This window comes from Notamacropus eugenii, chromosome 1 (assembly GCF_028372415.1).
Source record: "Notamacropus eugenii isolate mMacEug1 chromosome 1, mMacEug1.pri_v2, whole genome shotgun sequence".
Lineage (NCBI taxonomy): Eukaryota > Metazoa > Chordata > Mammalia > Diprotodontia > Macropodidae > Notamacropus > Notamacropus eugenii.
Window position 1 is genome coordinate 151,277,717 of NC_092872.1, and position 23,305 is coordinate 151,301,021.

At 37.2% G+C, this 23,305-nt stretch overlaps 1 protein-coding gene across 6 annotated transcripts in view; it reads left to right on the forward strand.

The window, feature by feature from the left end:
* APBA2 (amyloid beta precursor protein binding family A member 2) overlaps nt 1–23,305 on the forward strand; it is a 364,180-nt gene that overhangs the window by 209,797 nt on the left and 131,078 nt on the right. For all 6 annotated transcript variants that reach the window (XM_072616707.1, XM_072616730.1, XM_072616699.1 and 3 more), the window contains one exon: nt 20,665–21,662. In XM_072616707.1, the coding sequence (XP_072472808.1) occupies nt 20,703–21,662 (960 nt within the window). In that variant the 5' untranslated portion in view covers nt 20,665–20,702. The remainder of the gene's footprint in view (nt 1–20,664; nt 21,663–23,305) is intronic.

Consider the following 23,305-nt stretch of genomic DNA (forward strand, 5'->3'; position numbering starts at 1 on the left):
GCGGGATTGTAGAGTATGTATAGAGTAAGTTAAAGAAGACTGAGGGAGGGAGAGAATTTGAAGCTCAAAATTTTAAAAAATGAATCTTGAAAATTGTTTTTATATGTAATGGGGGGAAAATAAAATAGTATTTAAAAAAAAAGAAGACTGGAACATCAGAATGGGGCCACATTAAAAACAAATAGAGGATTTTATGTATTATCTTGAAGATAACAGTCAGCCATTACAACTTATTTTATAGGCAGGAACCTGCATTTCCTAATCAATGTTATTTAGATTCCTCAGACATCTGTACTAAACCTTCATCTATATTATTTAGCTACTTCAAAATATCTTTAATTTTTATTTGTGTGGACAGTCTCTTTATGGGTAGGCTATGCTCTAGAGATTGCAACTTATCCATCCTTCTGGTGGTTCCATGAGTTGTTGTGACCAAAAAAATAATTTCCTAAACCCACTCCTTAGTGCTCATCTTCCAAGTGCTGGGCCTTTCTGAACTTTCCTTGGCTGGTCCTTGAATAAAAGACCCAGTCCATTTTCTGACCTATACTTAAATCCTCTTCAACATGGTTGGACAGCTTGGATAGCCTTTGAGAACCCCAGTCTCAGAAAAGACATTGAAATAGGACCCTCCTACCGATACTTTGAATTTTTGTGGACTTTTGTTGCTTGTTAAAATATATGTGTGTATATATACATATGTGTGTATAGATACATATGTGTGTATATATACATGTGCATGCTTATGTGTGTATATGTACATATACACACATGTATGTATTTTAAAATATCTTTCCAAGTGGTTTTCAAGACGAATGAAAATAAGTTTCAAGGGACAGATGGCCAGCAAAGAAGAATGGGCTGTTTCTCCCTTCTTTCAAATATGTGAAATTTGAAGTCAACAAGAATTCAGTATTTTATTCAGTTACAGAATCATTATAGACCCTCTAGATGACTTGTGTTCTGTGCTGAAAAAGGAGTTTCAGGATGGTTGTCAATGAATATTTAGTAAGTACTTACTATATGCGATGTGCTGTGCTAAAGGGTGGGGATACATAGGCAAAAACATTCCTTTCCCTTCCTTCTCTCCCCTTCTTCCTCTCTCCCATCATCTCCCTTTTCCTCCTCTTCCTTCTTCAGTTGGGTCTCCCTATCTCACCCATGCTGGAAGTACAATGTCTACTTATGTATCCAATCCCCCTACTGATTAGCATGGGAGTTTTTCCAACTCTGTTTCTGACCTGAACCAGTTTGCTTCTCCTTACTCAGCTTGGTTCCCCCTCCCAATTAGGGGCTTGCTATTATTGGTGCTAGACTTAATGGGGACTTCTGGTTGCCTTCCTTACTGCTATTTAAAACTCCTAAGTTCAAGCAATCTACCTGAGCTCACATTGTAATGAATGGTCAAATTCATTCCAGAACTAATTTTTTTACTATATGGCACAATTCAAGAAAAGCAATAGCTTTAGTTATCCAGGTAATTAGGGATTATTATTCCCTTTTTGGCCTATATTACTTAAGCAATATTAGACAGCTATGAATGATCGCAAATCACTGCGTTGTGTTTAAAAGGCACATTGTTTATTATCACAGAAGTAGGAACAGAGCTTCTAGATTTAGATATCAGAGGGGAAAAATGTGCCCATTGCTTACTCATTCAGCAGGATCTTTAAAAACGAAACAAAACAAAACAAAAAAACCAAACCCTAAACCTCCTTCAAAGCTTCCAGTATCTGAGAAACAAGGAGGCTCATAAAAATGGAATTCTCTGAGTAAAGCACATAAAATCCTTATGGACTTAGTGAGTTTATTTTAAATCTGTACAATGATGCATGAACTTTAGTGTGACTGGAGTGAGAATAAAGTAACGAGGCAATATGTGAAAGAGAAAGAGCAACCACAGATGTGAAGTTCTAACACTTTACTTCAGTTCTCTTCTGTGTGATGATTCACCATGGCCTTGACATGTTTATGGATAGCTAGTTGGTGGTGTATGCAGTTTGGCATCTTATGTTTTATACTGCGCAAACCCATTGGTTCCACCTCTCACACAATAAAAGCCTTAATCCCTTAAGAAAATGAAGGAGGAGTGAGATTAGTTGTAAATTTTACTGTTAATTCATATTGTTTTAATTCATATTATCCCTCATGAGTCTTTGTTCCTCCCTTGAGACAACTAGGTGACAGCTAAGATAGAGGGTGGAGCTCGAATCAGGAGGACTTGAGTTAAAAATCCAGCTTCAGACACTTACTAGCGATGTGACCTTGGGCAAATTATTTAACCTTTCTCCCTCAGTTTCTTTGACTGTAAAGTGAGGATAATAATGGCACCTACCTCCCAGGGTTGTTGTGGTGGTGAAATGAGGTAATATTTGTAAAATATTTAGCATAGTACCTGGTACAGTGTAGGCACTTAAAAGTTCATTTCCTTCCTTCCTTTGTACCTAGGGCATTGTACTTCTAGAATTAGGGGCAGTGATTTACCAAGCATATCATTTATTTTTTCCAAGAGACAACAGAGTAAATAATCCGCTAACCACTCTAAAAGTGGGTCCTATTCCTCTGTTCTGGCATCAATATTTTGTATTAGAGTATGGGTCAGTGGATAGAGAGTGATTCTTGGTACCAGGAAGGACCTGAGTACAAGTCACACCTAAGACAATGTACTAGTTATATGTTTCTGTGCAAGTCACCTAAGCTTGCTGTGCTCTAGGCAATTCTCAGAGACTCTTAAGTTGTAGAGAGTATATCAACTTGCGTTGGTAGAGGGAGTTTCCTTATATGAGAGATCCCTGTACCTAAGAAATCGAGCTCCAAACTGTGTTCTCCTATCCTTTAGTTGGGCAGTGAGATGTGATGGAAAGAGTCTCAGCTTTGGGGTTGATAAAGACTTGGACTTAAATCCTCCTCACTGACACTTACAAGATCTATGCCTCTCAGCAAGTAGTTTAATCTCCATGAGCCTCAGTTGTTCTCATCTGCAAAATAAGCTTGATATTATTATAATGCCTATATTACAGGTTGGTTGTGAGGAAAAGCACTTTGTAAGCCTCAAAGTATTATGTAAATGTGAACTCTTATTATATTGGAGGAATATAAAAAATGTGCATTACTAGAGCTTTCCAGTTGGTTAAGTGCCAGGTCTAGAAAGGTAATGGATAGAGAGTCAGCCTTGGTAGAGTTGGGAAGACCAAATCACCTCTGACATATACTCTCTGTGTAATCCTGGGTAAACTATTTAGTTTCTCAGTGTCCCAGGCAATCTCTAAAATCAAAAATTGCATAGATTATTGGTTTGCTTTGGTAGAGATAGAAATGCACTGGGCATTTCCAATGAAATAGCAGCTCTGAGAGAAAAAAAGGAGAAGCAGATACCAATTTTTGTAGTATTTGAGTCCCAGATCATTACTGCTGCTCCTTCTGGCAGTGTGAGGTTATGTGAAATGGGTAATGTATTGATAGTTATACCTGATGGATCTTTTCACCCTTATTTCATAATTTCCTTTTCACATACTATATGGTGCAGTCAAACTGGAAGACTATCTGTTGTCCAAACTCTGTCTTATTTCAATGCATTTTCTTCCCTGTACCAGAATATATTCCTTCCTTATCTCTTTCATAATCCTTATCTTCCTTCAACTCTCAACTCAGGTGCCAACTTCTCTGTGAAGTCTTCCATGACCCCACCTCTATCCTGATCGTGTCCCACCAATCATTGTCTCATCCGATTTTCATAGCACACTCTCTCCTGTGTACCTACTTTGTTTACTCTTGAATACTTCTCTTTACAGAGGTCACAACTCCCCCTCCACCAATCCCCTGACCCCCAGCACAGAGACTATGTCATTTTCAATTGTGATATCCCTAGCATCTAACAGTGCCTTGAACAATAGTGTGGGCTTAAAATATGCTTGATATTGTTCCTTCCAAATTTAAGGTGTGGATTTAACCAGTCTGACCTTGTTTTGGACAGAAACACATCATTCCCGACCAAGTTAAGCCCAAGACATTTATTCACATATGGAGAAATAGGACACCAGACAAAGTTAAACTAAGCACTGAATGTCTGCAGGACCATTTGCAATTCATGACCATTTCTCTGGTGCCCTGATCTAGATTTTAAGTACTTAAAACTGGAAACCAAAGGCAACTGAGATTTATTTGTTATACTTCTTAATTATTTAGTTATTATTAACTCACCCCTTAAAAGTTCAGTTTGTCTATAATCTTGAAGCTGGAAATTCCAGTAAACTTCACCCCGGAAACAGTAAAAGAAATGATCCTAAAACTTGCATACACCAAAGCAGATGAATTAAATTGGTTTATTTAATTTGCTTAATTGAGTTAATTTTGTTAGGATGTGAGGGCAGGAGCTGGTTTCACATTTGTTTTTTTCTATTCCCAGTACCTAGCACAGTGATTGGCACATATTTGGTGTTTGATAAATGATGACTGAGAGGAGAAAATCCTTGTGTTACATGTGTGTATATATGTATGCATGTGGGATTGGACTTGGATTTCATTGGTGAAGGGAAGTCAATGATGAGTTAATTCCCTCTCCCAATGCAGTCCCAGCACCTCTGAAACTTACAGTCTTCAAGAGCGACCTGAAGCACCAAGAGTTTAAATGATTTGTCCAAATTTGTGTAGTTAGTGTATGTTAGAGGTGAGACCTGAACCCCAGTCTGCCCTGCTCAGAGGCTACCTCTACATATGTGTGAACACATACAGTTCAACATATGCAGAACTAAACCGGGTAATAATAAACAGTCGAAATCACAGTTCATTTATGTCTAGGTGTCATTTGCATGACCTGTTACGTACATGTCCTGGATTCTGGTTGCTTGGCAGCTGCTTTTCATCTTTGTTCTCCTACATCATTAAACTTTCTTAGAGCTGCACAATGACATTTTCTCCTGAAAAATGGAAAACACAGTTTAGAATTAGGAAATTGGTACTCTTTGATGCTGACAATGAGACCTTATTACCCACATCTCATTTGGCTGTTTTGGATGGAAAGTGGTGAGTTAGATGTCAGTGACTTTATTTTCTATTGATTTATGTGCTGTTTTTGAATTAATTGAGTCTGGAAAGAGTGCCTCATTTTCTTGGATGGATCACAGGTAATCATGCTTCTCATGGAAATGTGAATTATTTTCCAGATGGTCCATTGTAGAGAATTTAACTTTAATGCAATTAATTTTTTAAAGTCCTCAATATGTTTGTTCATATGTTCTACAAAGCAGAGGCTACCCGTCCCCAAATTGTGGGGATACCCTAGCTCAGTGGTGTCCTTTGCACTATGCAAATGAAAATTGGACAGGGACCTGCAGTTATCACTGAGTATAATAATGAAAAAGAATCTCAAAATGAGATTGTATGGATTTTTGAGGGCAAAATTCCAGAAGAAAAAAAAAAGAAAATCTTAAAATATATCCTGGGGAAGCAGTGTGACTTGAGAAGTTGTTGTTTCTTGGGTATATAAATCTACCCACATCAGTAAGGCAAACAGTGAGCTAGATTAGTCATGTCTCTGGGACAATTTCCGAAGGTAGGGAACGATTTGCTTCACACCCTCCTACATAGCAGCTGTACCCACAGAACAATTGCATTTTCAAACCAAATCTATAGATATGATAACCACAGATTTATCCATTAGTGTGCCCAATGTAAATCTGTGGAGCTCAGCATCATGTGTCCTTGAGATCTGGGGGAATATCTCAGGCAATGGATATATTCCTGGCAAAATTGTACATAAATTGAATTGTTGGCTGTCATATTTTTAAATGTAATTGAGCTACTTATTTAAGCAAAACTTGCATTGGATCCTTTTTGTAAGTGAATCATTACCCCATAATGTAGCTGTTTTGGAAGTCCAGATATGGGTCATATATCAGATCCTCTCAAAGGAGGACTCTGCTTTATGCTTGTTCCAGTATGTAAGTCCCAGAACTGAAAACAAACCCACACGTGAACAACCATGAGATTTCCCACTTGCAGCAAACGTAGCAGTTGAAATAGTTTTTATTTCCCCTTCATCATCTCCAGGTCCAAGTGAGAGATTCTCTCTCCATCTCCCCTTTTCAAGCCTTGGCTGCACCTTTTTTGAAAACTGCTTGAATTGGTTTTGTTTTTTTAGGTCAGTCTAAGAGTTTCTACTGCCTCATAAAACCTATGCTCCCCTGTGGTACTCTAGGGGGTATAAACTCTAAGAAAATCTAAGAAACTCTTAGATTTATTATATTCTATATAAGCTTTTTGAGAGGTCCATTCTATGAACCTGACTTTTTTCTTTCCTTTTTTTCTTTCTCTTTCTCTTTCTCCTTTTCCTTCCTTCCTTCCTTCCTTCCTTCCTTCCTTCCTTCCTTCCTTCCTTCCTTCCTTCCTTCCTTCCTTCCTTCCTTCCTTCCTTCCTTCTTCCCTCCCTCCCTCCCTCCCTCCCTCCCTTCCTTCCTTCCTCTTTGTTAGGCAGTTAATTGTCTTAATGTTTAAACCTTTGATATTTTTGTTTATGTCATAGCTGGGAAACACTTGTCAAGCAATTTTATATTTGATTTGTTTTTTGATTGTGCTGATTTTTGGGTAGGCGATGCCTGGTAATAATCAAGTATCATTCAAATTCACTTTATTCAGCTATTAGAACCATCCTGCATATCTACTGACTGTATTTAAATCAGTGAGAAAATACATGGGAGGAGGTTAAAAAAAATGGCATGTGGAATATCTCATTGTTGTTCGGTCGTTTCAGTCATGTTTCACTCTTCATGTCCCCATTTGCAGTTTTCTTGGCAAATATACTGGAGTGGTTTGCCATTTCCTTCTCCAGCTCAAGGCATCAGAGAAGCAAAAGGGCATGTAATAAAAGAGAGAAGGCAGGTACCATATAGTTTTTTTGTGGCTGAAAACCCTACAAATGGAAGAGAGACAAGTATATTTAGTGCAGTACAAAGGGAAATACTTAGGAAATTCTTGGTTAAAATATCAGAGAAACACTTGACTAATCTTTTTTAGCTTATTGAGCTTGTTAGCTTATTAGAAAAGTACTATTGTTATTTTAGAGACTATTTAAAATTAAGACCAGACCCCCCACTTCAAAAAGAAAAATTAAGCCAGCAACAGATTATTAGAATCAAAACATGTAGTGGAAAGAAATTGGACCTAGATTCCGAACACCTGGTTTGTAGTTCTAAACCTTCCACTAACTTACTGATAGGATGTTGGGCAATCCATTTTTCATTTCTGGGCCTCTGTTTTCTCAACTTTAGATTAAGAAAGTTGGACTGCATGATTTTTTAAAAAAAAAGATCCTTCCTCTTTCATAATCTGAGTTTAGAGTTCTCTAATGATTTTTGTTAATAGGAAGAATGTGACATGCACACAAATAAGTAGATGGCAAAAGCATTTATTAACATCACTATGTACCAGTCACTGTGTTAAATGCTTAGTATGCAAATACAAACATGATAGGCCCTGACCTCCAGGAGCTTAAATTCTAATGAGACTAGTCAAAATGTAAAGAGAAACCTGAAAGAACTGGGCTGTGGATGGGGAAAGAAGAATGGTTAGAAGCAGCCAGGAGAGTGGAGTTTGCAGCAGAGTGGAGTATTACTTCCATGATAAGTGTTCTGGGTGTGCAGTCACCAGTCAGGGGCATTGGATGTGACCAAGCTAAAGTTCTGTACTTCATTCTATAGGCAATGGAAAGCCACGGGCAGTTTTGGAACAGGGAAGTGACACAGTCAGACCTGTTCATTAGGCTATTTTCAAATCTGTATGAAGGATTGACTGTGAATAGGCTGCCTAGAAAAGAAGAAATGTAATTGTTAATCACTGAGAAGGAATTCTAGTAGAGAGGCGAGACCTTTGATTAACTGGATTGAGTTGAGGAATGAGTGGGGTGGTAAGGAACCAGAAGCAACTAATGCCCACTATTCTTTCTACAAGGTTGTTAGTGAAGGATAACTATAAGATGATAACTTGAGGGAGTGGCTTATTAGACATGTGAACCAAATGACAGCAATCAAAGGTAATTCTAAGGTTTCAAGCCAAGGGAGGTAGTTTGAGGGATAGGAAGGATGATGAGTTTGGTTTTTAAGAGGTATCGATTTACAAATCATAGGAAGACAAATTATTGAGTTGGAACCATGGAACATGAAGAACATTTGAGAAGTTGGCACTGGAGATATAGATATATGTGTATATATCACATATATATATATATATATATATATATATCATCAGCATATAGAAATCAGAGTGGCATAAGGCAGCTACATGGCACAGTGGATAGAGTACCAGCCCTGAAGTCAGGAGGACCTGAGTTCAAATTTGGCCTTAGATGCTTATTAGCTGTGTAACTCTGGGCAAGTCACTTAACCCTGATTGTCTTCCCCCCCCCCCCCCCCCAAAAGAAGGAAGGGAAGAAAAGAAAAATCAGAACATATGGACTTTGAGAGGGAGCAGTGAGAAAAGATGACCATGGACAACATGTTTAATAAGTTCATCCTAGAAATAAGAGGGAATTCTATTTTGAAGATAAGCACAGATGGATTTTTTATCTACCTTATACTCAGTAAAGACAGGCAGTATGGATAGATTACGAGAATTGTCAAAGTGTCTGAGGCCAGAATTTGACTGAAATTGTAGTCAGAAGAACCTGTGTTCAGATTAGCTGTGTAATCATGGTCAAATAGAGTATAGGCAGTTAAATATCTAAGCCTACAAATTCTAGATGAGTTGTAATCAGAACCACACTAACAAAAATAAAACTTTGGTCAACTAAGGAATAGAAGTGGTGGTCGATCTACTTTTCCAGGTATAACGGGAAAGGAAATGTTCTGTGAGTCTTCACCCCCAGCTTCAGGAAGACTCAGCAGTAGGTGCTGACCTTTTTTGGGAGTGGGGGAGGGGGGTAGGTAGAAGGAGGTAGAAGTCATACTTTAAAGTGATTTTCAAATTCTGTTCTGGCTTTTCTTTCCAGTGTAAAAAAATGACCCTGATAAGCCTCCTCTAGATAAGGAAGGGCCATACTGATAGTCTCTACAGTCATTTCTGCCATCTTAATAAAATCCCTCTCTTCTTATAGTTACTTATAGTTTTTCTTATATTTTTTTCTTATAGTTACTCCTGTGCATTCTTTATCTCATCTAGGCAGAAATTATAGGGGCTACTACTCATGGACTCCATTCCATTAATGATCAATCATCAAGGGAGCTTTGACTTGCTCTTTTTCTGACCCGTACCAGTTTGCCCCTCCTTAGGCACCCTGGTGGACCTCCCTTCCAGCCCCTTTCACCATAATGATACCAGTCTTAATGTTGATACCCATTCAGGTTAGCCCACTGCTATGTAAGAATCTTGGCTTCAAGAGGTGTCCACCAGCCTCAGCCTCCCTGGTTGCTGGGACTGCCAGTTTCTGTCAGCATACCTAGCCACTGTGTCTTTGTTAAATAATCAAATTGTTTTGCTGTTTACAAGGCTCCTCAAATGTCTATGGTCGATGAGTTTTTGAGTCCTGACTGTGGAAATTCTAAATAGGGGAGATCCCTTTTACAATCTGGGGTGTGCACACTAGGAGAATGTAAGGTTTCAGAGGAGCTGCTGAAATAATAGACATCCGAGGTCAACTGAAGCCCTCACACAAGAAATGGGATGAGATCCCCAGCTAGATCCTTGGCAGAGGGCATCTGAGGGACAGCTCTTTTCATGTTGTCACTAATAAACTATTCTCATTTGATTTTGTTCCAAGACCATTTTTTACTCAGCATTTTGAGCAGCACTGCTTTTGTGGAGGAAATAAAGAAGGAAGGGGGTGGGGATTTGAGGTATGAGGTGGGAATTCATTGAGAGAGGCCTGTTTCTAAAGAACAGTTTCCAGGGATAATAGCTGTTTTGGCCTCCTTTTAAATCCCACTTTTTATTTTTAAATCACTGAGTCACAGTTCTTTTCCTGGCTAATGTTGCAACAAGATAGTCTTGAGCAGAATGCTGCTGTTTCAACCATAGCTTGTCTGCAGAGGGCTGTTTGGCTGAGGGCCATTTTTAGGAGGAAGAATCACCACAGAGCCTCCTTCCCTCTTCCCAGGGTGAATATTTTGATTTGGGTGAACTAATGTTAAAATGAACATTAAGTGCCACTTTGAAGAGGAGGGAGGCATGACAGTACAATAGGGAGCTAGGCATAAAGAGGGGAGAAGATCCTCTATGGGACATATAAGACCGTATCTAGCCTTACTCTCCTGTGTCACAAAATCTTAAAGAGAGTAGTCACTTTCTCCAGGGTTCCCATCATTTTTATCCCAGCAACAAGCTGCTCCATGTAGTGAGAATAAAATTTCTGTTTTTTGTTCCTTTTATCTTTTGAAGGTTAAAATTATCACTAACACAGATCACAAAGTTATTATTTTCTCTAATTTTTACAAACCAGCAGATGTCTGATTAATTTTAGATAAACTTATCCCCTACAACTACTATGGGCAGCTAGGTGTCACAGTGAATAGAAGCCTGGCCTGGAGTTAGGAAGACCTGAGTTCAAATTTACTAGCTGTGTGACCCTGAGCAAGTCCCTTAACCCTGTTTGCCTCAGTTTCCTCATCTGCAAAATGAATTAGAGAGGGAAATGGCAAACCACTCCAGTATCTTTGCCAAGAAAACCCGAAATGGGGTCAAAAAGAGTCAGATGTGACTGAAATGACTGAGTTACAAAATGATGACTGTATCATGTCTCCATTTCAGGTTTGTAATGTTTCCCAAACTCCTTATATAGTTCTTTTTGTCTGTCTAGGAGGTCTGTATTATACTCCAGTGTCAAAATCACTCATGTTGGTCCCTGTCCAGATTGCCAAATTACCCAAATATTTTCCATCTTACTTCCCTTTTTTTTTTTGGTTTTGGAATCTTCTCATACAATACACAATGCTACTGTAGAACCCTTCGTCTTTTTTTCCTGTCCCGTTTCTCTTGAAGTAGATATACCTATTCAAAGAGTCAGTGTGGTACAATAGAAACAGAGTTGGCCTCAGAGTTATGAAGAGCTAGGCTCATATCCTTCCTCTGATATATGCTAAATGTGTGATCACACATCCTGAGCAAGACCCCCCCCCCCCCATTCTCTCTACTCACACAGCTACACTTCAGTTCAGGCCTTCTCCATCTTTTGTCTAGATTATTACAATAACCTCTAATCAGTATTTCTGCCTCAAGTCTCTCCTCATTTCAGTGCATCCTACACGCTGCTGCCAGACTGATTTCTGTTCACAGCAGATCTGACAATGTCACTCCCCTACTCAGTATCTCTCATGGCTACCAATCTCCTCTAAGATAAGATATAAACTTTGCATATCTTTAAAACTTCTTCATAACCTTGCCCCACCCTATATTTCCAGCCTCTTTGATTATTAATTCTCCTCCCATGCTCCATGTAGCCAGCCAAACTGGACTCTATGTTCTTCATGCCCTATCTCTGTGCCCTTATATTGGCCTTCCCCCATTGTTGGACATGCATTCCTTCTTAACCTTTGCTTCATAGAATCCATCTTTTCCTTAAGACACAGTTCAAGCATCATCTTCTATGTGAAGGCTTTCTGGATCCTCCCAATTACTAGCACCATCCTTCTCAAGCTGTCATATAGTGTAGTGTTTTATAATTATTTTTATTTATTCTCCTTATATTTATTCTAGATATACTTACGATGACTTTGTCTTCCATGCTAGAAAGAATGTTCCTTGCAAGTAGAGATGGCTTCGTTTATTGTAGTTGTATTCCCAGTGCCTTGCTCATTGTAGGTTCCTAATGAATATGGGTTGATTCATCAAGTTAACCTTTCAGTGTGCCAAGCAATCTCTAAGATTGTAAGCTGCAGAGAAGTGACCAATCTATATTGACAGGGGAAGTTCCTCGAAATCACAGGTTCTATTAAAAACAAAACAATACCCTGCCCAGAGATATAGCCCAATCCCAAATTTCATTCCACCAAATTTCAGGGACATGCATGAAGTTGAATATGCCTTCTTCTGTTAGGACCTCTGGAGCCTTTTGTTGCCTTAACTTTGAGTATTTCTCTGCAGGCATTTGGGGCCATGAATTTTAATAATGGTTCCTTTCTTGAATTTTGGCTTTTGTGAGCTTTTGGTTTCTCAAATCCTAGTCTTATTCCTTATTTATAGTTGACTCTTCATGCTATCCTTAACTTTAGCTACTTTCCACTGGGAGATACACACGCACACACACATACACACACACACACACACTCACACACTCTTCTACCTTTCTCATCTTTTTTAGTTTTAAGTCTTTTTTGATGAAATTTTTAAAACATCTGACAAATGCATTCTTGTTTTTATTAGGTGTATTCAACTCTGTATTGTGAACCATAATCCAAGACTCTAAATTCCACTTCATAGGCACCACTTATTTAGCCGATTTTTCACTTCTCAAATTTATTTTTCTCTTCTACATCCCTTGCCTCCCAGGGGCAACAGTGAGCAAAACAGTTCTTGTGGTCTTTATTTCCCTGTCCAAAACTTTATAATCACTGGTAATACTTTTTAGGTTCCTTCTGGTACTGTCATCTTGCTTATGTTAATTCCTGGAAGTGAATAGTTGCATTCTATCAAGATAAGTTTTGGGTTACTATTGTCTTGGATATGTTCCTTAAAAAAGATAATATACTCAGCAATCAAGCTATTTCAGTAGCCTTAAATGAGGAATCACCAACTGTTTTCTTCTTCTTTTGAACCTTACTTGATGACTTCTGTGGCTCTACTACATCACTGTTTGGAGAACAGGTAGCACTTTTCCCTCAGAACACTGAGCATCCTTCTCTTTAGGAGGAGCTCAAATATACATACATACATACATACATATATACACACACATACATATATAGATATATCCCTAATTGTACAAATATCCTTTTGTTTTCCTTTCTCCTCTGTTTAATACTCTTCACTCCCTACATCTTGACAACTGTCAAGTTTTCCCTCTTCCACTTCATATCCTTTTTTCTTCCCACTGAAACCTCATTTCTGATTCCTTTAAGAATCTTTTATTCTTCTAACAGCTTAGAGTGTGAAGAACATTATTTTTAATCCCCTTTACTTTCTCCAGGAAAGACATCCTACTCTTGGAAAACTGTTGCTTGGTTGTGGCAAAAATACAAACATCCCTCTCTCAATGTAAGTCACTGTACAATTTCCTCTCCTATCCATATTGGTTGAAATTTTTAGTCTTATTTTTTCTTCATATCATAGGAATGCCTGCGGATAGATAAATCAGTACTATAACTACATTGGGGTTCTTGGGAACACACTGTCATAAACGGAGGAACTTTCATGTGTTATGAAAAATGGCTAATAAAATTTTTTGTTGGATCACTAAAGGAAGGTAGAGTCCCATTTGAGAATCCAATTAAGAACATAAAAATTGCCAGGGTAGATCAAACACGTAATCCAGCAAACTAACTGTCTTCTGCTGAAAGTGGTATTAAAGGATGTTTCATTGAAAGGGCATGCTGGTACTTATCATAGTACATTCAGAAAGCTAAGGATATAATCATTCACACATTTAGGGTCTCTTTTTCTTTCAACATCAATGATATGATGGGAAAAAATACTTCCTAGAATATTAATATTTTCAGTTTATTACTATATCTATAAAAGATTGTCTTGTCATGGTGCAAAGGGGGACAGAGTGTGAGCTTTGGCAGGTGTTACTGAGTTAAGAAGTATACTTATCTAATTTTCAACTACAACATAGCTAAATCTGATGATGATTTTTTCCCAAAAAGTTGATAACTGTGTGAGAATTTTTTAATCACAGTAGCTTTTCCCAACATGTAAATGTAATTAGTTCTCCATGATGACTATCGACTGTATAAAGTATTTTTTGCTTTTTGTGTAGTTGTGTATGTGTGTGTGTGTGTATATGTGTATATATAGAGATTTCTCCTTAATTATGCAATTCTAGTTTCAAATTATCTATCTCCTAGTAGTTTTTTTGATAGACTTAGACCACATCTCCTCTCAGATACACTTTCCAGAGTGAAATGTATTATTAGATTTGTCCCAGAGGAGTCCTTACCTGAACCACCTTTCTCTCTGTCCTTACCTTACCTGATCTAATGAAGACTTTTGTTGGTCACTTGGCATAATACATGAAAGTCTTCCCATTTACATTCACAACTGTCCTTAGGGTAGAATGAAAAATAAAAAGACTAAAAATTTCAACCATTGTTGAGAATGGAGCAAATTGTGCCGCGTATGGTACTTGTACTGCTACTTTGTGTTAGTTCTGTGGATATAATAGCTAGAATTAAATAGAAAATTTAAGGTATGAAAGAACACTGTTTCTTTTTTCTTTTTGACATGGCTAGTATGTTTTCTAGTTTGTTTCTAATTCCTGTTATAGTCAACTCTGAAATTTTTAACTGAAGCAATAGATTGTTCTAGTGATAAAACTAGAGAGCAAGATTTGCGATTCATAGTCAACAAACATTTTTTAAGCTTTTACTGTCTGTGAAATATACCATATTGATGGCTAGGGATAGACAGACAAAACATGATTCCTGTCCTCAATGATCTCACATTCAAGTGAACCTTGAAACAACTGTATACATAACAAGATACGTACAGTGTTAATGGGGGTGGGGGTGGGGAGTTATAGAACAGGATGGGTGAGAAGGAAGCCCATCTTTCTTAGGCTTTGTAAAGAATCTGAATTTTGAAGAAGGTATTTCTTCTATTTAGGAGATGACATATCTTTTAAGCTCTAGTTTCTCCAGAAATTAAATCAATTCTTCATTTTCCCTTTTGTTTATCTTTTTGTTACATTTGTCCCAAAGGTATAAAAGGACATTAAAATATCTTGCCACTATTGCATTATGTTCATATGTCTTCTTGTAATTCAGTTAATTTTTCCTTTATGAATTAGATGCGAGAGCATTTTGTGCATATAAATTTAATATTGATATTGGTTGTCTATGTTTCCTTTCAGTATAATGTAGTTTCCTCATTTATCTCTTTATACATTGTAAATATTTGTTTTTGCTTTGTCTGATGCTTTTTTGGATTTATCTGATACATAGTAAATTGTTTCTGCCTTTTATTTTTTATTCTGAGTATGTTTTTGTTTTTAGATGTGCTTCTTTTAAGCAACAGATAATGGGGTTTTGTTTTCTTATCCAATCTGTCACTCTTTTTTAGTTTTATTGGATTGCTGAATAATTCATATATAAGTTATGAGTTACATTTTTTCCTCCGTTTGTCTTTAACATTTTTTTTAAATTAGGATTTTCTTCTCCTTTGTGAAGACAGTACTTTGCCCCTCTTCAGTTATTTTTTGTTTAATCTGCTTTTTTAAGGCAGTTCTATTCCCACCACATTTCTTCCCCTTTCTCTGGAGCCATTTTGTCCTCCCTACCTCTGTTTTCCCTTTCCTTGATTTTGGAGTTTTGTGTAATTTATTAATTCCTTTTACTTCTTTTTGTTCCAGTTGTCAGATTTTTTCCTTCTATGTTTCTCTCAGTTAAATAGCAAGTCCACCTCCCCTTAAATTCTTTCCTTTTCAACTTTTTTTGTTTTAAATTTCACTTTATGTTCCTGAATGAACAAAATAGTAATTAATAATTAATGAGAATGAACAAATTATTTAGACAAAACAAGTAAAACAAGTAGAGATTATTAGAGATGATTCCTTTCTTTATTTCCTTACATATTAGATTTCATCTTCTGTAATTTTTAATTTCCAGAGCTGTTTTCTCAGCTTCTCTGTTTATCTGAATACGTCTATTGGTCAAAATTTCCTGAAAACCATGAATAAATACTAGTAGCAATCCTCAGGTTACCTTTCCATCAATAAACTCCAGTGTGTCGCTAGCTCCTACAGGGTCAAATATAAAGTCTTTTGACATTCAGAGCCCTTTTATAACATCCTTTCCCCCTACATTTTTCCAGTCTTGTTACTAACATCCTGCACTCCAGCTCACACCCTCACAAGATACTCCATCTCTAGATACCAGGCATTTTCAATGGCTGTATCCCATACCTGGAATGTTCTCTCTCTCCTTCTTCAACTCCTGGCTTCTCTGGCTCCATTCAAGGCTCAGCTAAAATCTTACCTTCTGAGAAAGCCTTTCCGTATTTCTCTTAATGCTAGTGCCTTTCCTCTTTTGAGTGTTTCCCGTTCATCTTGTATTTATATTATTTGTACAGAGTCATTCACATGTCATCTCCTCCATTAACCTGTGAGTCCCTCGAGAGCAGTGACTTTCACCTTTCTTTGTATCCCCAGTGCTTAATATAGCGCCTGGCACATAGCAAGCGCTTAATAAATGTTTATAGACTAAATGGAATTATGTGTGTCTTTCATAAGATAAACAAAATTTTGCTTTGCTTTTTTCATATCACTGTAAGGTACATTTTTAACCCCTTTTCTTTCATTGATTAAGAAAGGTTATTTGTATGTGTGTGTGCATATATACACACGCATATAGACATATATCATACATTTTCACCTAGTATTAATATCATTTAAAATAACAGTGGCAATAACAACAATAACTAGTATTTATCTAGTGGTTTACAAAATGCTTTACAAAAATTATCTCATTTTATCCTCATGACAATTATGCCAGGTAGATATTATTAATATTCCCCTTAGGGATGAGAAAACTGAAGCAGACAGAGGTTAATTTACTTGCCTGAGGTGACACAGTGAGTGTCGGAGGCAGGATTGGAATTCCTCTTTCTGAATCCAGGCTCAGAGCTCTATCCCCTATAGCAATTGGTTGCCCATATGAATGAAAGTCAGTTTCTTTCATCCAACAAACAGGTACTGAATGTCTATTATATGTTGGGCACTGAGGTGATTTTAAAAATGTATAAGACTGTCCCTGCTCTCAAGGATCTTTTTAGATGTTGAATGGAGGTTGTGTTCATCTGGAATTAACTGCGTTCATTGTTTGTAATCCTGAATATGATACTCAGGTGTTGTAAAGCAGGCATTATGTTAACTATGGTATTGAACTATCTTGAGGTAACATTTTAATATTGTTATTGGATGCATTTTTAATGCTCTTGAGACAGATTTCCTAAAGCATTGAGAAACATGTTCTTAGTGAATAGTGGTAAACACATTGTCCCTTATAAAAAACATTGAGTGCTTTTGGTTGAGCCAGAATTAGAGACATAGGCAAAGTACATAGCCGCCTATAATGCAACATGCAGGAAGAAGTGGTGATCTCTTTTTAAATGCTACTTTTAAAATGCTTACTTGAAATTCCAGAAAATTCTCTTCTCCATGGTGAGATGAATGAAAAGCTGGAGAGACAGAGTTTCTGGGTGATCCAGAATCAATTTATTAATTAGGCTAGCTTGTTAATCAATAAATTGATGGTCAGTGGTTTCTCTTGGTAACCAAACACAAAACCATGGAGATTGCTGAATGCTTCATTACCTTTGGAAAAGGACATGTCCCTGATAAGTGAAAATCAACCCTGATTGGTGAACAGTGAGGGAGTGAACTTTCAAATGTGAATTTAGCTCCTCTGACTGATAACATGGCTTGATCACGGGACTGAGCCACCTCCAACAATCAGGACAAAGGAAACCATCTCTACCCAGGCCACTCTGGTTAATTTTCTTCTTCATGAGCTGGGTTGCCCTAAACCACTGGCCTGGGCTGCAAGGTCATAGACTTATTGTTTCAGGGCTGGAATTCACCTACAGCAGATTCTGTTTATACTCTCTAAACAGAAGTAAGGTCTTCTAGTTGGATGGGGTCCTGCCCAAGATCCAGAAACCTTTTTTAGGGAGGATTTGGGTAATTCTGTCTATCAGTAATGCCCTTCAGAGACTGATTTACGGGAACTGAGCCCTGAATGAGGAAATAAAGGGGGAAAAGCCTTAGAAAATAGAAAAATCAAAGATTCTGAAGGACAAAGATGCAATTTTTAAACTTTACCTAGGGACCTCAGATGTTTTTGTTCATATTCTGTAAATGAAATTGGTGATTTCAGTCACATGCTTTAGTTTCTGTTGTTTTTAGTGTACTTGGAACATCTATTTTTTCCCCAGGAAACTCTCCTCATGATATGTCCAGCCTCTGTGATGAACTTCAAGAGGAAAGATAACTTGGCACATTTAGGAGAACTCTTAGGCCCCATAGGATGCTATTTAGTGGAGCATCTCTCTAGGCCTACCACTGCTTTAGAAACCAATTTAACTTTCAGGTCACAAGGGTTTCAATGACAACTTATGTATAACTTTATTATACTACCTTATGATACATTTGCAGGGCCTAGAAATGTAAGGGATCTGGGAGATCATTTAATCCAACCCCTTCATTTTATAGATGAGAAGATTGGGTTCCAGAAAGTTATTTATCTAAGGTTACATAGCTAATAAATAGCAGAGCTAGAATTTGAACTCAGCTCATAAACCATAAACTCTCACAGGCTGCCATCTTGTTGAATTTGTGGAAGAGTTGCCTTTACAATATTCTTGAGAAGTGGTCATCTAACCTTTACTTGAATAAGGGTGAATCTGCTTTTCCTAAACAGCCAGTTTCATTTTTGGATAGATCTAATTATTTGGAAGTTTTTCCTTGCCTCTAGCTTGAATCTGGCTCTCTGTAATTTATAACCCTTCTTTTAGTTCTTACCTTTGTGAGGAAACCAGTAAATATTGTTAGTTGTCTCTTGCATCTGATAGCCCATCAGATAGTTACAGGCAGCCATATCTCCTTGTCTAAATTTTTCTTTTGGCAGACTGTTTATGTAGTTCTTTCAATCTGTACTTGAATAACAGTCTCTGACTTCTCTCTAGTTCATTAATATCCTTCCTAGAAGTGAACACAACACTGAAGGTGTGGTTTACTTCAGTTCAGATGAAGCGTAATTGAGTGCGACCATCACCCCCTTCATTATGGACCTTGTGTTCTCTTGATGCAACCTAAGCTAGTATGGCTATCTTGGTTTCCATGTTGCTCTGTGACATTAAACTTGCAGTCTACTAAAACTTCAGACATTTTTCACATGTCCCCATTTTATATGTGTGAAGTTGATTATTTGAATCCACGTGTAAAACTTTACATTTATTCTTATTTGACTTAATATTTTTTCAAGTGATCAACTAGTTAATAACTAGTTATATGAAATCATTTTGAATCCTGACTCTATCATCCAAAGTGTTAGTTATTTCTCCCAGCTTTGTAGTATCTGTAAATATGACAGAGATGCCACCTATTACTTCATCCATGTCATTGACAAAAATAGCACAAGGCCAAGGACATTCACAGTGCCAGGAGCATTTCAGTGGAGACCTTCTTCCCCACTGATATTGACCTAAGATTCTAAATCTATTGTTCTGTCCACTCTAGTATACTGCCCTACTCCTGAAGGCCTACTGTGTACAAGGCATCCTGGCCAGGTCAGACATCACAAGGAAATTAGTCAGTGTCCCACAACAGAATTTTAGAAACTACCTTATGACAGAGTGAATAAAGCTTCTGAAGATATCAAATTTACTCAGAGAATCACTTGTACACTAGAAGAGCATAGTTAAATAACAATAATGAAGTGAAACAAATCAAATATTTACTTCATAATTCTTTTGGGATTGATGACTGATGACAATACAACTCTGATCATCCATAGAAAAGTTAGATAAATATATCAAATATATATATATATCAATAAATATAAATAATGACTAATTATTTACTGAATGGCTACTCTATACAAGGAACTTGGAAGGATTTAAAGACCTAAGACACAGAATTTATGATTTAATGGGGGGAGGGGACAAGACAATTATGTAAAAAGATATTATCATTATTCATCAACTAACATAAAACATTATAAGATAAGTAGTAAATGAATAGCATAAGAAAAAAACTATGGGGATAAAAGAAAGGTGGAGAGATTTATAGAGAAATATATTTAAATCTGTATGAGTTTATATCTGTCAATAAAGAAGCATTTTTAAAGTACATATTGAGCACTTTATTAGGTACGTGGTATGCAAATACAAAAAAGAGCCAGCACCTTCTCTCATGTGTTTATAGTCTTTTAGGGGTGAGGGCTCATAGAATACAACATAAATATGGGATAGTTAACGAGGAAAAGAATTAGCATTTGGGGAAATCAAAAAAGGTGTATAGAGATTCTCTGGTGTGCAGTGAGATGGAGCATATTACAGGCATGGGGGGGTGATGACAAGGCCAATGACACGGAGACAGGAGTAGGGAGGGCCTCAGAAAGAACTAAGATCAGGTTAGTTGCACTATGGACTATGAAAAGGAGATATAATTAATTCTATAACTCTCCTTATGTCCTCTGAAACTAAAATTCTAATTTTTTTTTCAAGCAAAGGCAACAAGCGTTTATTAAGCACACACTGTGTGGCAGATATTCTGCTTTTTTGAAATCAAATGTCCTTATTCTATGATTCTATGATATGTTTTTTTGCGTAATGATTATGTATGATTATATTATTAGAATTTTTGCTAGTAATATTTAGGCCAAATTGAGTGGTTGATTTAAAATGATAATAATATAAACCTTTCCTGAAATCAAGATTGTGGCTAATTTTTAGTCTTATTTTAATTTGTTATTTCAATTGAACTTTTTCTGAACGTATCTTCTCTCTGAAATTTCTTCTTTATAGTGACTACTTCGAAATGATTGCTGTGTAAGAAGTCAGTTATGGCCAATAGGAAACATCAGAGCACCGCAAGCAACATGCTGGATCACAGAGTGAGGTCTTGCCCAACTTCCTCTCACAATAAAGAGTCCAAGAGTGAGGAAACAGACCTTTCACTTGAAGAGTATGCTGCAAAGGATGTGGATCTGGCCACCATCAGGCAAGGAAGCCCCACCCCAGTGGAACAGGAGTGTAATGATAACAGTGGGGATGGAGATTCCAGCTCTGACTATGTGAATAATACTTCAGAAGAGGAAGACTATGATGAAGGCCTTCCAGAAGAAGAAGAGGGAATCACATATTATATTAGATACTGTCCTGAAGATGACAGTTACCTGGAAGGAATGGACTGCAATGGGGAAGAGTATATTCCCCATGATGAGCATAATGTTGAAACCGATGAATGCCAGGAGGCTGTTGAAGAATGGACTGAATCTAAAATTCAACACCATGATGGAAATGATGCAGAAGACAGGCAGGAGTACCCAGAAAACCACGTTCAGATCCTCGAAGATGAGGTATCTTCTTTGGAGATCCAAGACCAAGAGGGAAGTGTACAATATTGTCCAAGTGAAGGAAGTTACCAGGACTATTATCCAGCAGAAGCCAATGGAAACTCAGGTGGGACATCTCCATATCACTTAAGAAAAGAAGATGCTGACCTGGAAGAGCAGGAAGAAGACATCGACCAGATCGTAGCAGAGATCAAGATGAGCATGAGCATGAGCAGTATCAACAGTGCTGGGGAAATGAGCCCAGAACACGTTGGAATGGAGCATGTGCCAAATGACTATCAAGAAACGTGTTCACCAGAAGAGGCAGATCACTGTGCCAGCAGGCACGAAGGAAGACCTAAATCACTGACTCTGCCCCCTGCTTCAAAACATGCTGGAGATGCACCAAGGGGCTTCAAAACCAAGGCTAGAACACCAGAAGAGAGACAGAAATGGCCACCAGAACAGGTATGTTTGTGATTTTCTTTAGGGAAGGGAATGGGAAAGAAAAAGAGTTCTATAAAAGATTATATTTGTCATGTTTTACATTATCCCTGGCAATTTTTTTTTTTCAGAGGAAAAAATATTAAATTATCTCCTTTGAGATATATGGAATTGGGGCTAAAGCTGTATTTTGGTTGTTGCATAATTGTGATTTTGTATTTAGCAAATTCTTAAATTAGATGGGTTAGGGAAAAAAAAATTGGTGTGTCTTTCCATCAGATTAATTAACAAATCATGAGAGCTCCTCTTTGAGGTGCTGATTTTCAAGCTAGAATTTATCATAGGAATATTTTGGGAGTTATGTTTCTAGCCAACTAGACAAATTGCTTTAAGATTAATAACCTTCCAGTTTGTCCCATCATGCTTCTGCTGGAATATAGGTTCCTCAAAAGGCCAGCTTAGATTTTACTAGTTCATTGAACAAGCTCTTCATTCACAGATGGTCAATGCCCTTTACTTAAAGACCAGGTGATCCCTGGCTTCATAGCAAGATCCAGTGGAGCTAAGAGTTGATCTTTATGAATGATGGAATCAGTATAGTCCTAGAAAGCATTTAGGTCTCTAATATGATCATCATCAGAGAAATTAAGCTTTTCATTTGTGATAAGGGAAAGAGAGGGATATTAAAGACCATAAACTATTTCTGAGGAGAAGAGATAACAAAGTAGTTTTTCACCATGAGCATCTCCAGAATGGCCAGAAATCACAAACCAGTTACAGGATTCAGACCAAAGCTTTCAGGTTAAATCATCCTTTGCTAATGGAATGGATAGATACATGGATAATGTTGTAGTAAATGAATGCATAGAAAGGTTGCATTCCTTGTTTTTTTAAAAAAAAAACGTTTGCTTATCTAATTACAGAAGTGTCTGCACAGGACTACTTGTTCAATCATTTTCAATCAATTACAGTCATTTACATCATTCAATCAAATTGGTCAGTCAATTTTGTGAAGCAGTCAGTTTGAGTGATTTTGTCATTGAATTAACTGCTTATATCTGTTTGAATCATCCATATTGACCATTTTATTTTGTCATGGTTGAGATAAGGCTTATGACTGGCCTTCCTCAATACTCAAATTATTATGCAGCCCAGAAGTCTATTGGGCACCTGGTCAAAGTCAACTCAAAATTTACCATGGATAGTTTTTTATTTGATTATTTTTTGAAATGATTCAGCTACACTCAAATGATGATCTCAGATCTCCTTAGGGAAAGTGATTACTTGTAGCCATTTGTGAGAACTAATTAACTTGGGACACTGACTGTGTTTCAGTTAAATTATTTGCATACTTCTTTCTTGTGGTTTCACTTCTCCCACCAACTAGCCCCTTTCTTTTGGCTTTATGAATAATTTTATAAAAGTTTTTTATAAGAACCTTATACTAATATTCTAAAGAAAATTCACTTCATCTACATGAAGTGAATGTGTCCTCTCTTCAAGTCAAAGACTAGCTGATATTGATGACAAATACTTGGCTAATAATTAAAATCTATCTCTGTTACACTAAGATCATTTGACCAATATTGATACCAGTGAATTCTAGATTTCAACATTTTTCAGTTTTTTGAAATCTAGCTCCAACTCTCATTTGACTCATTAACTTG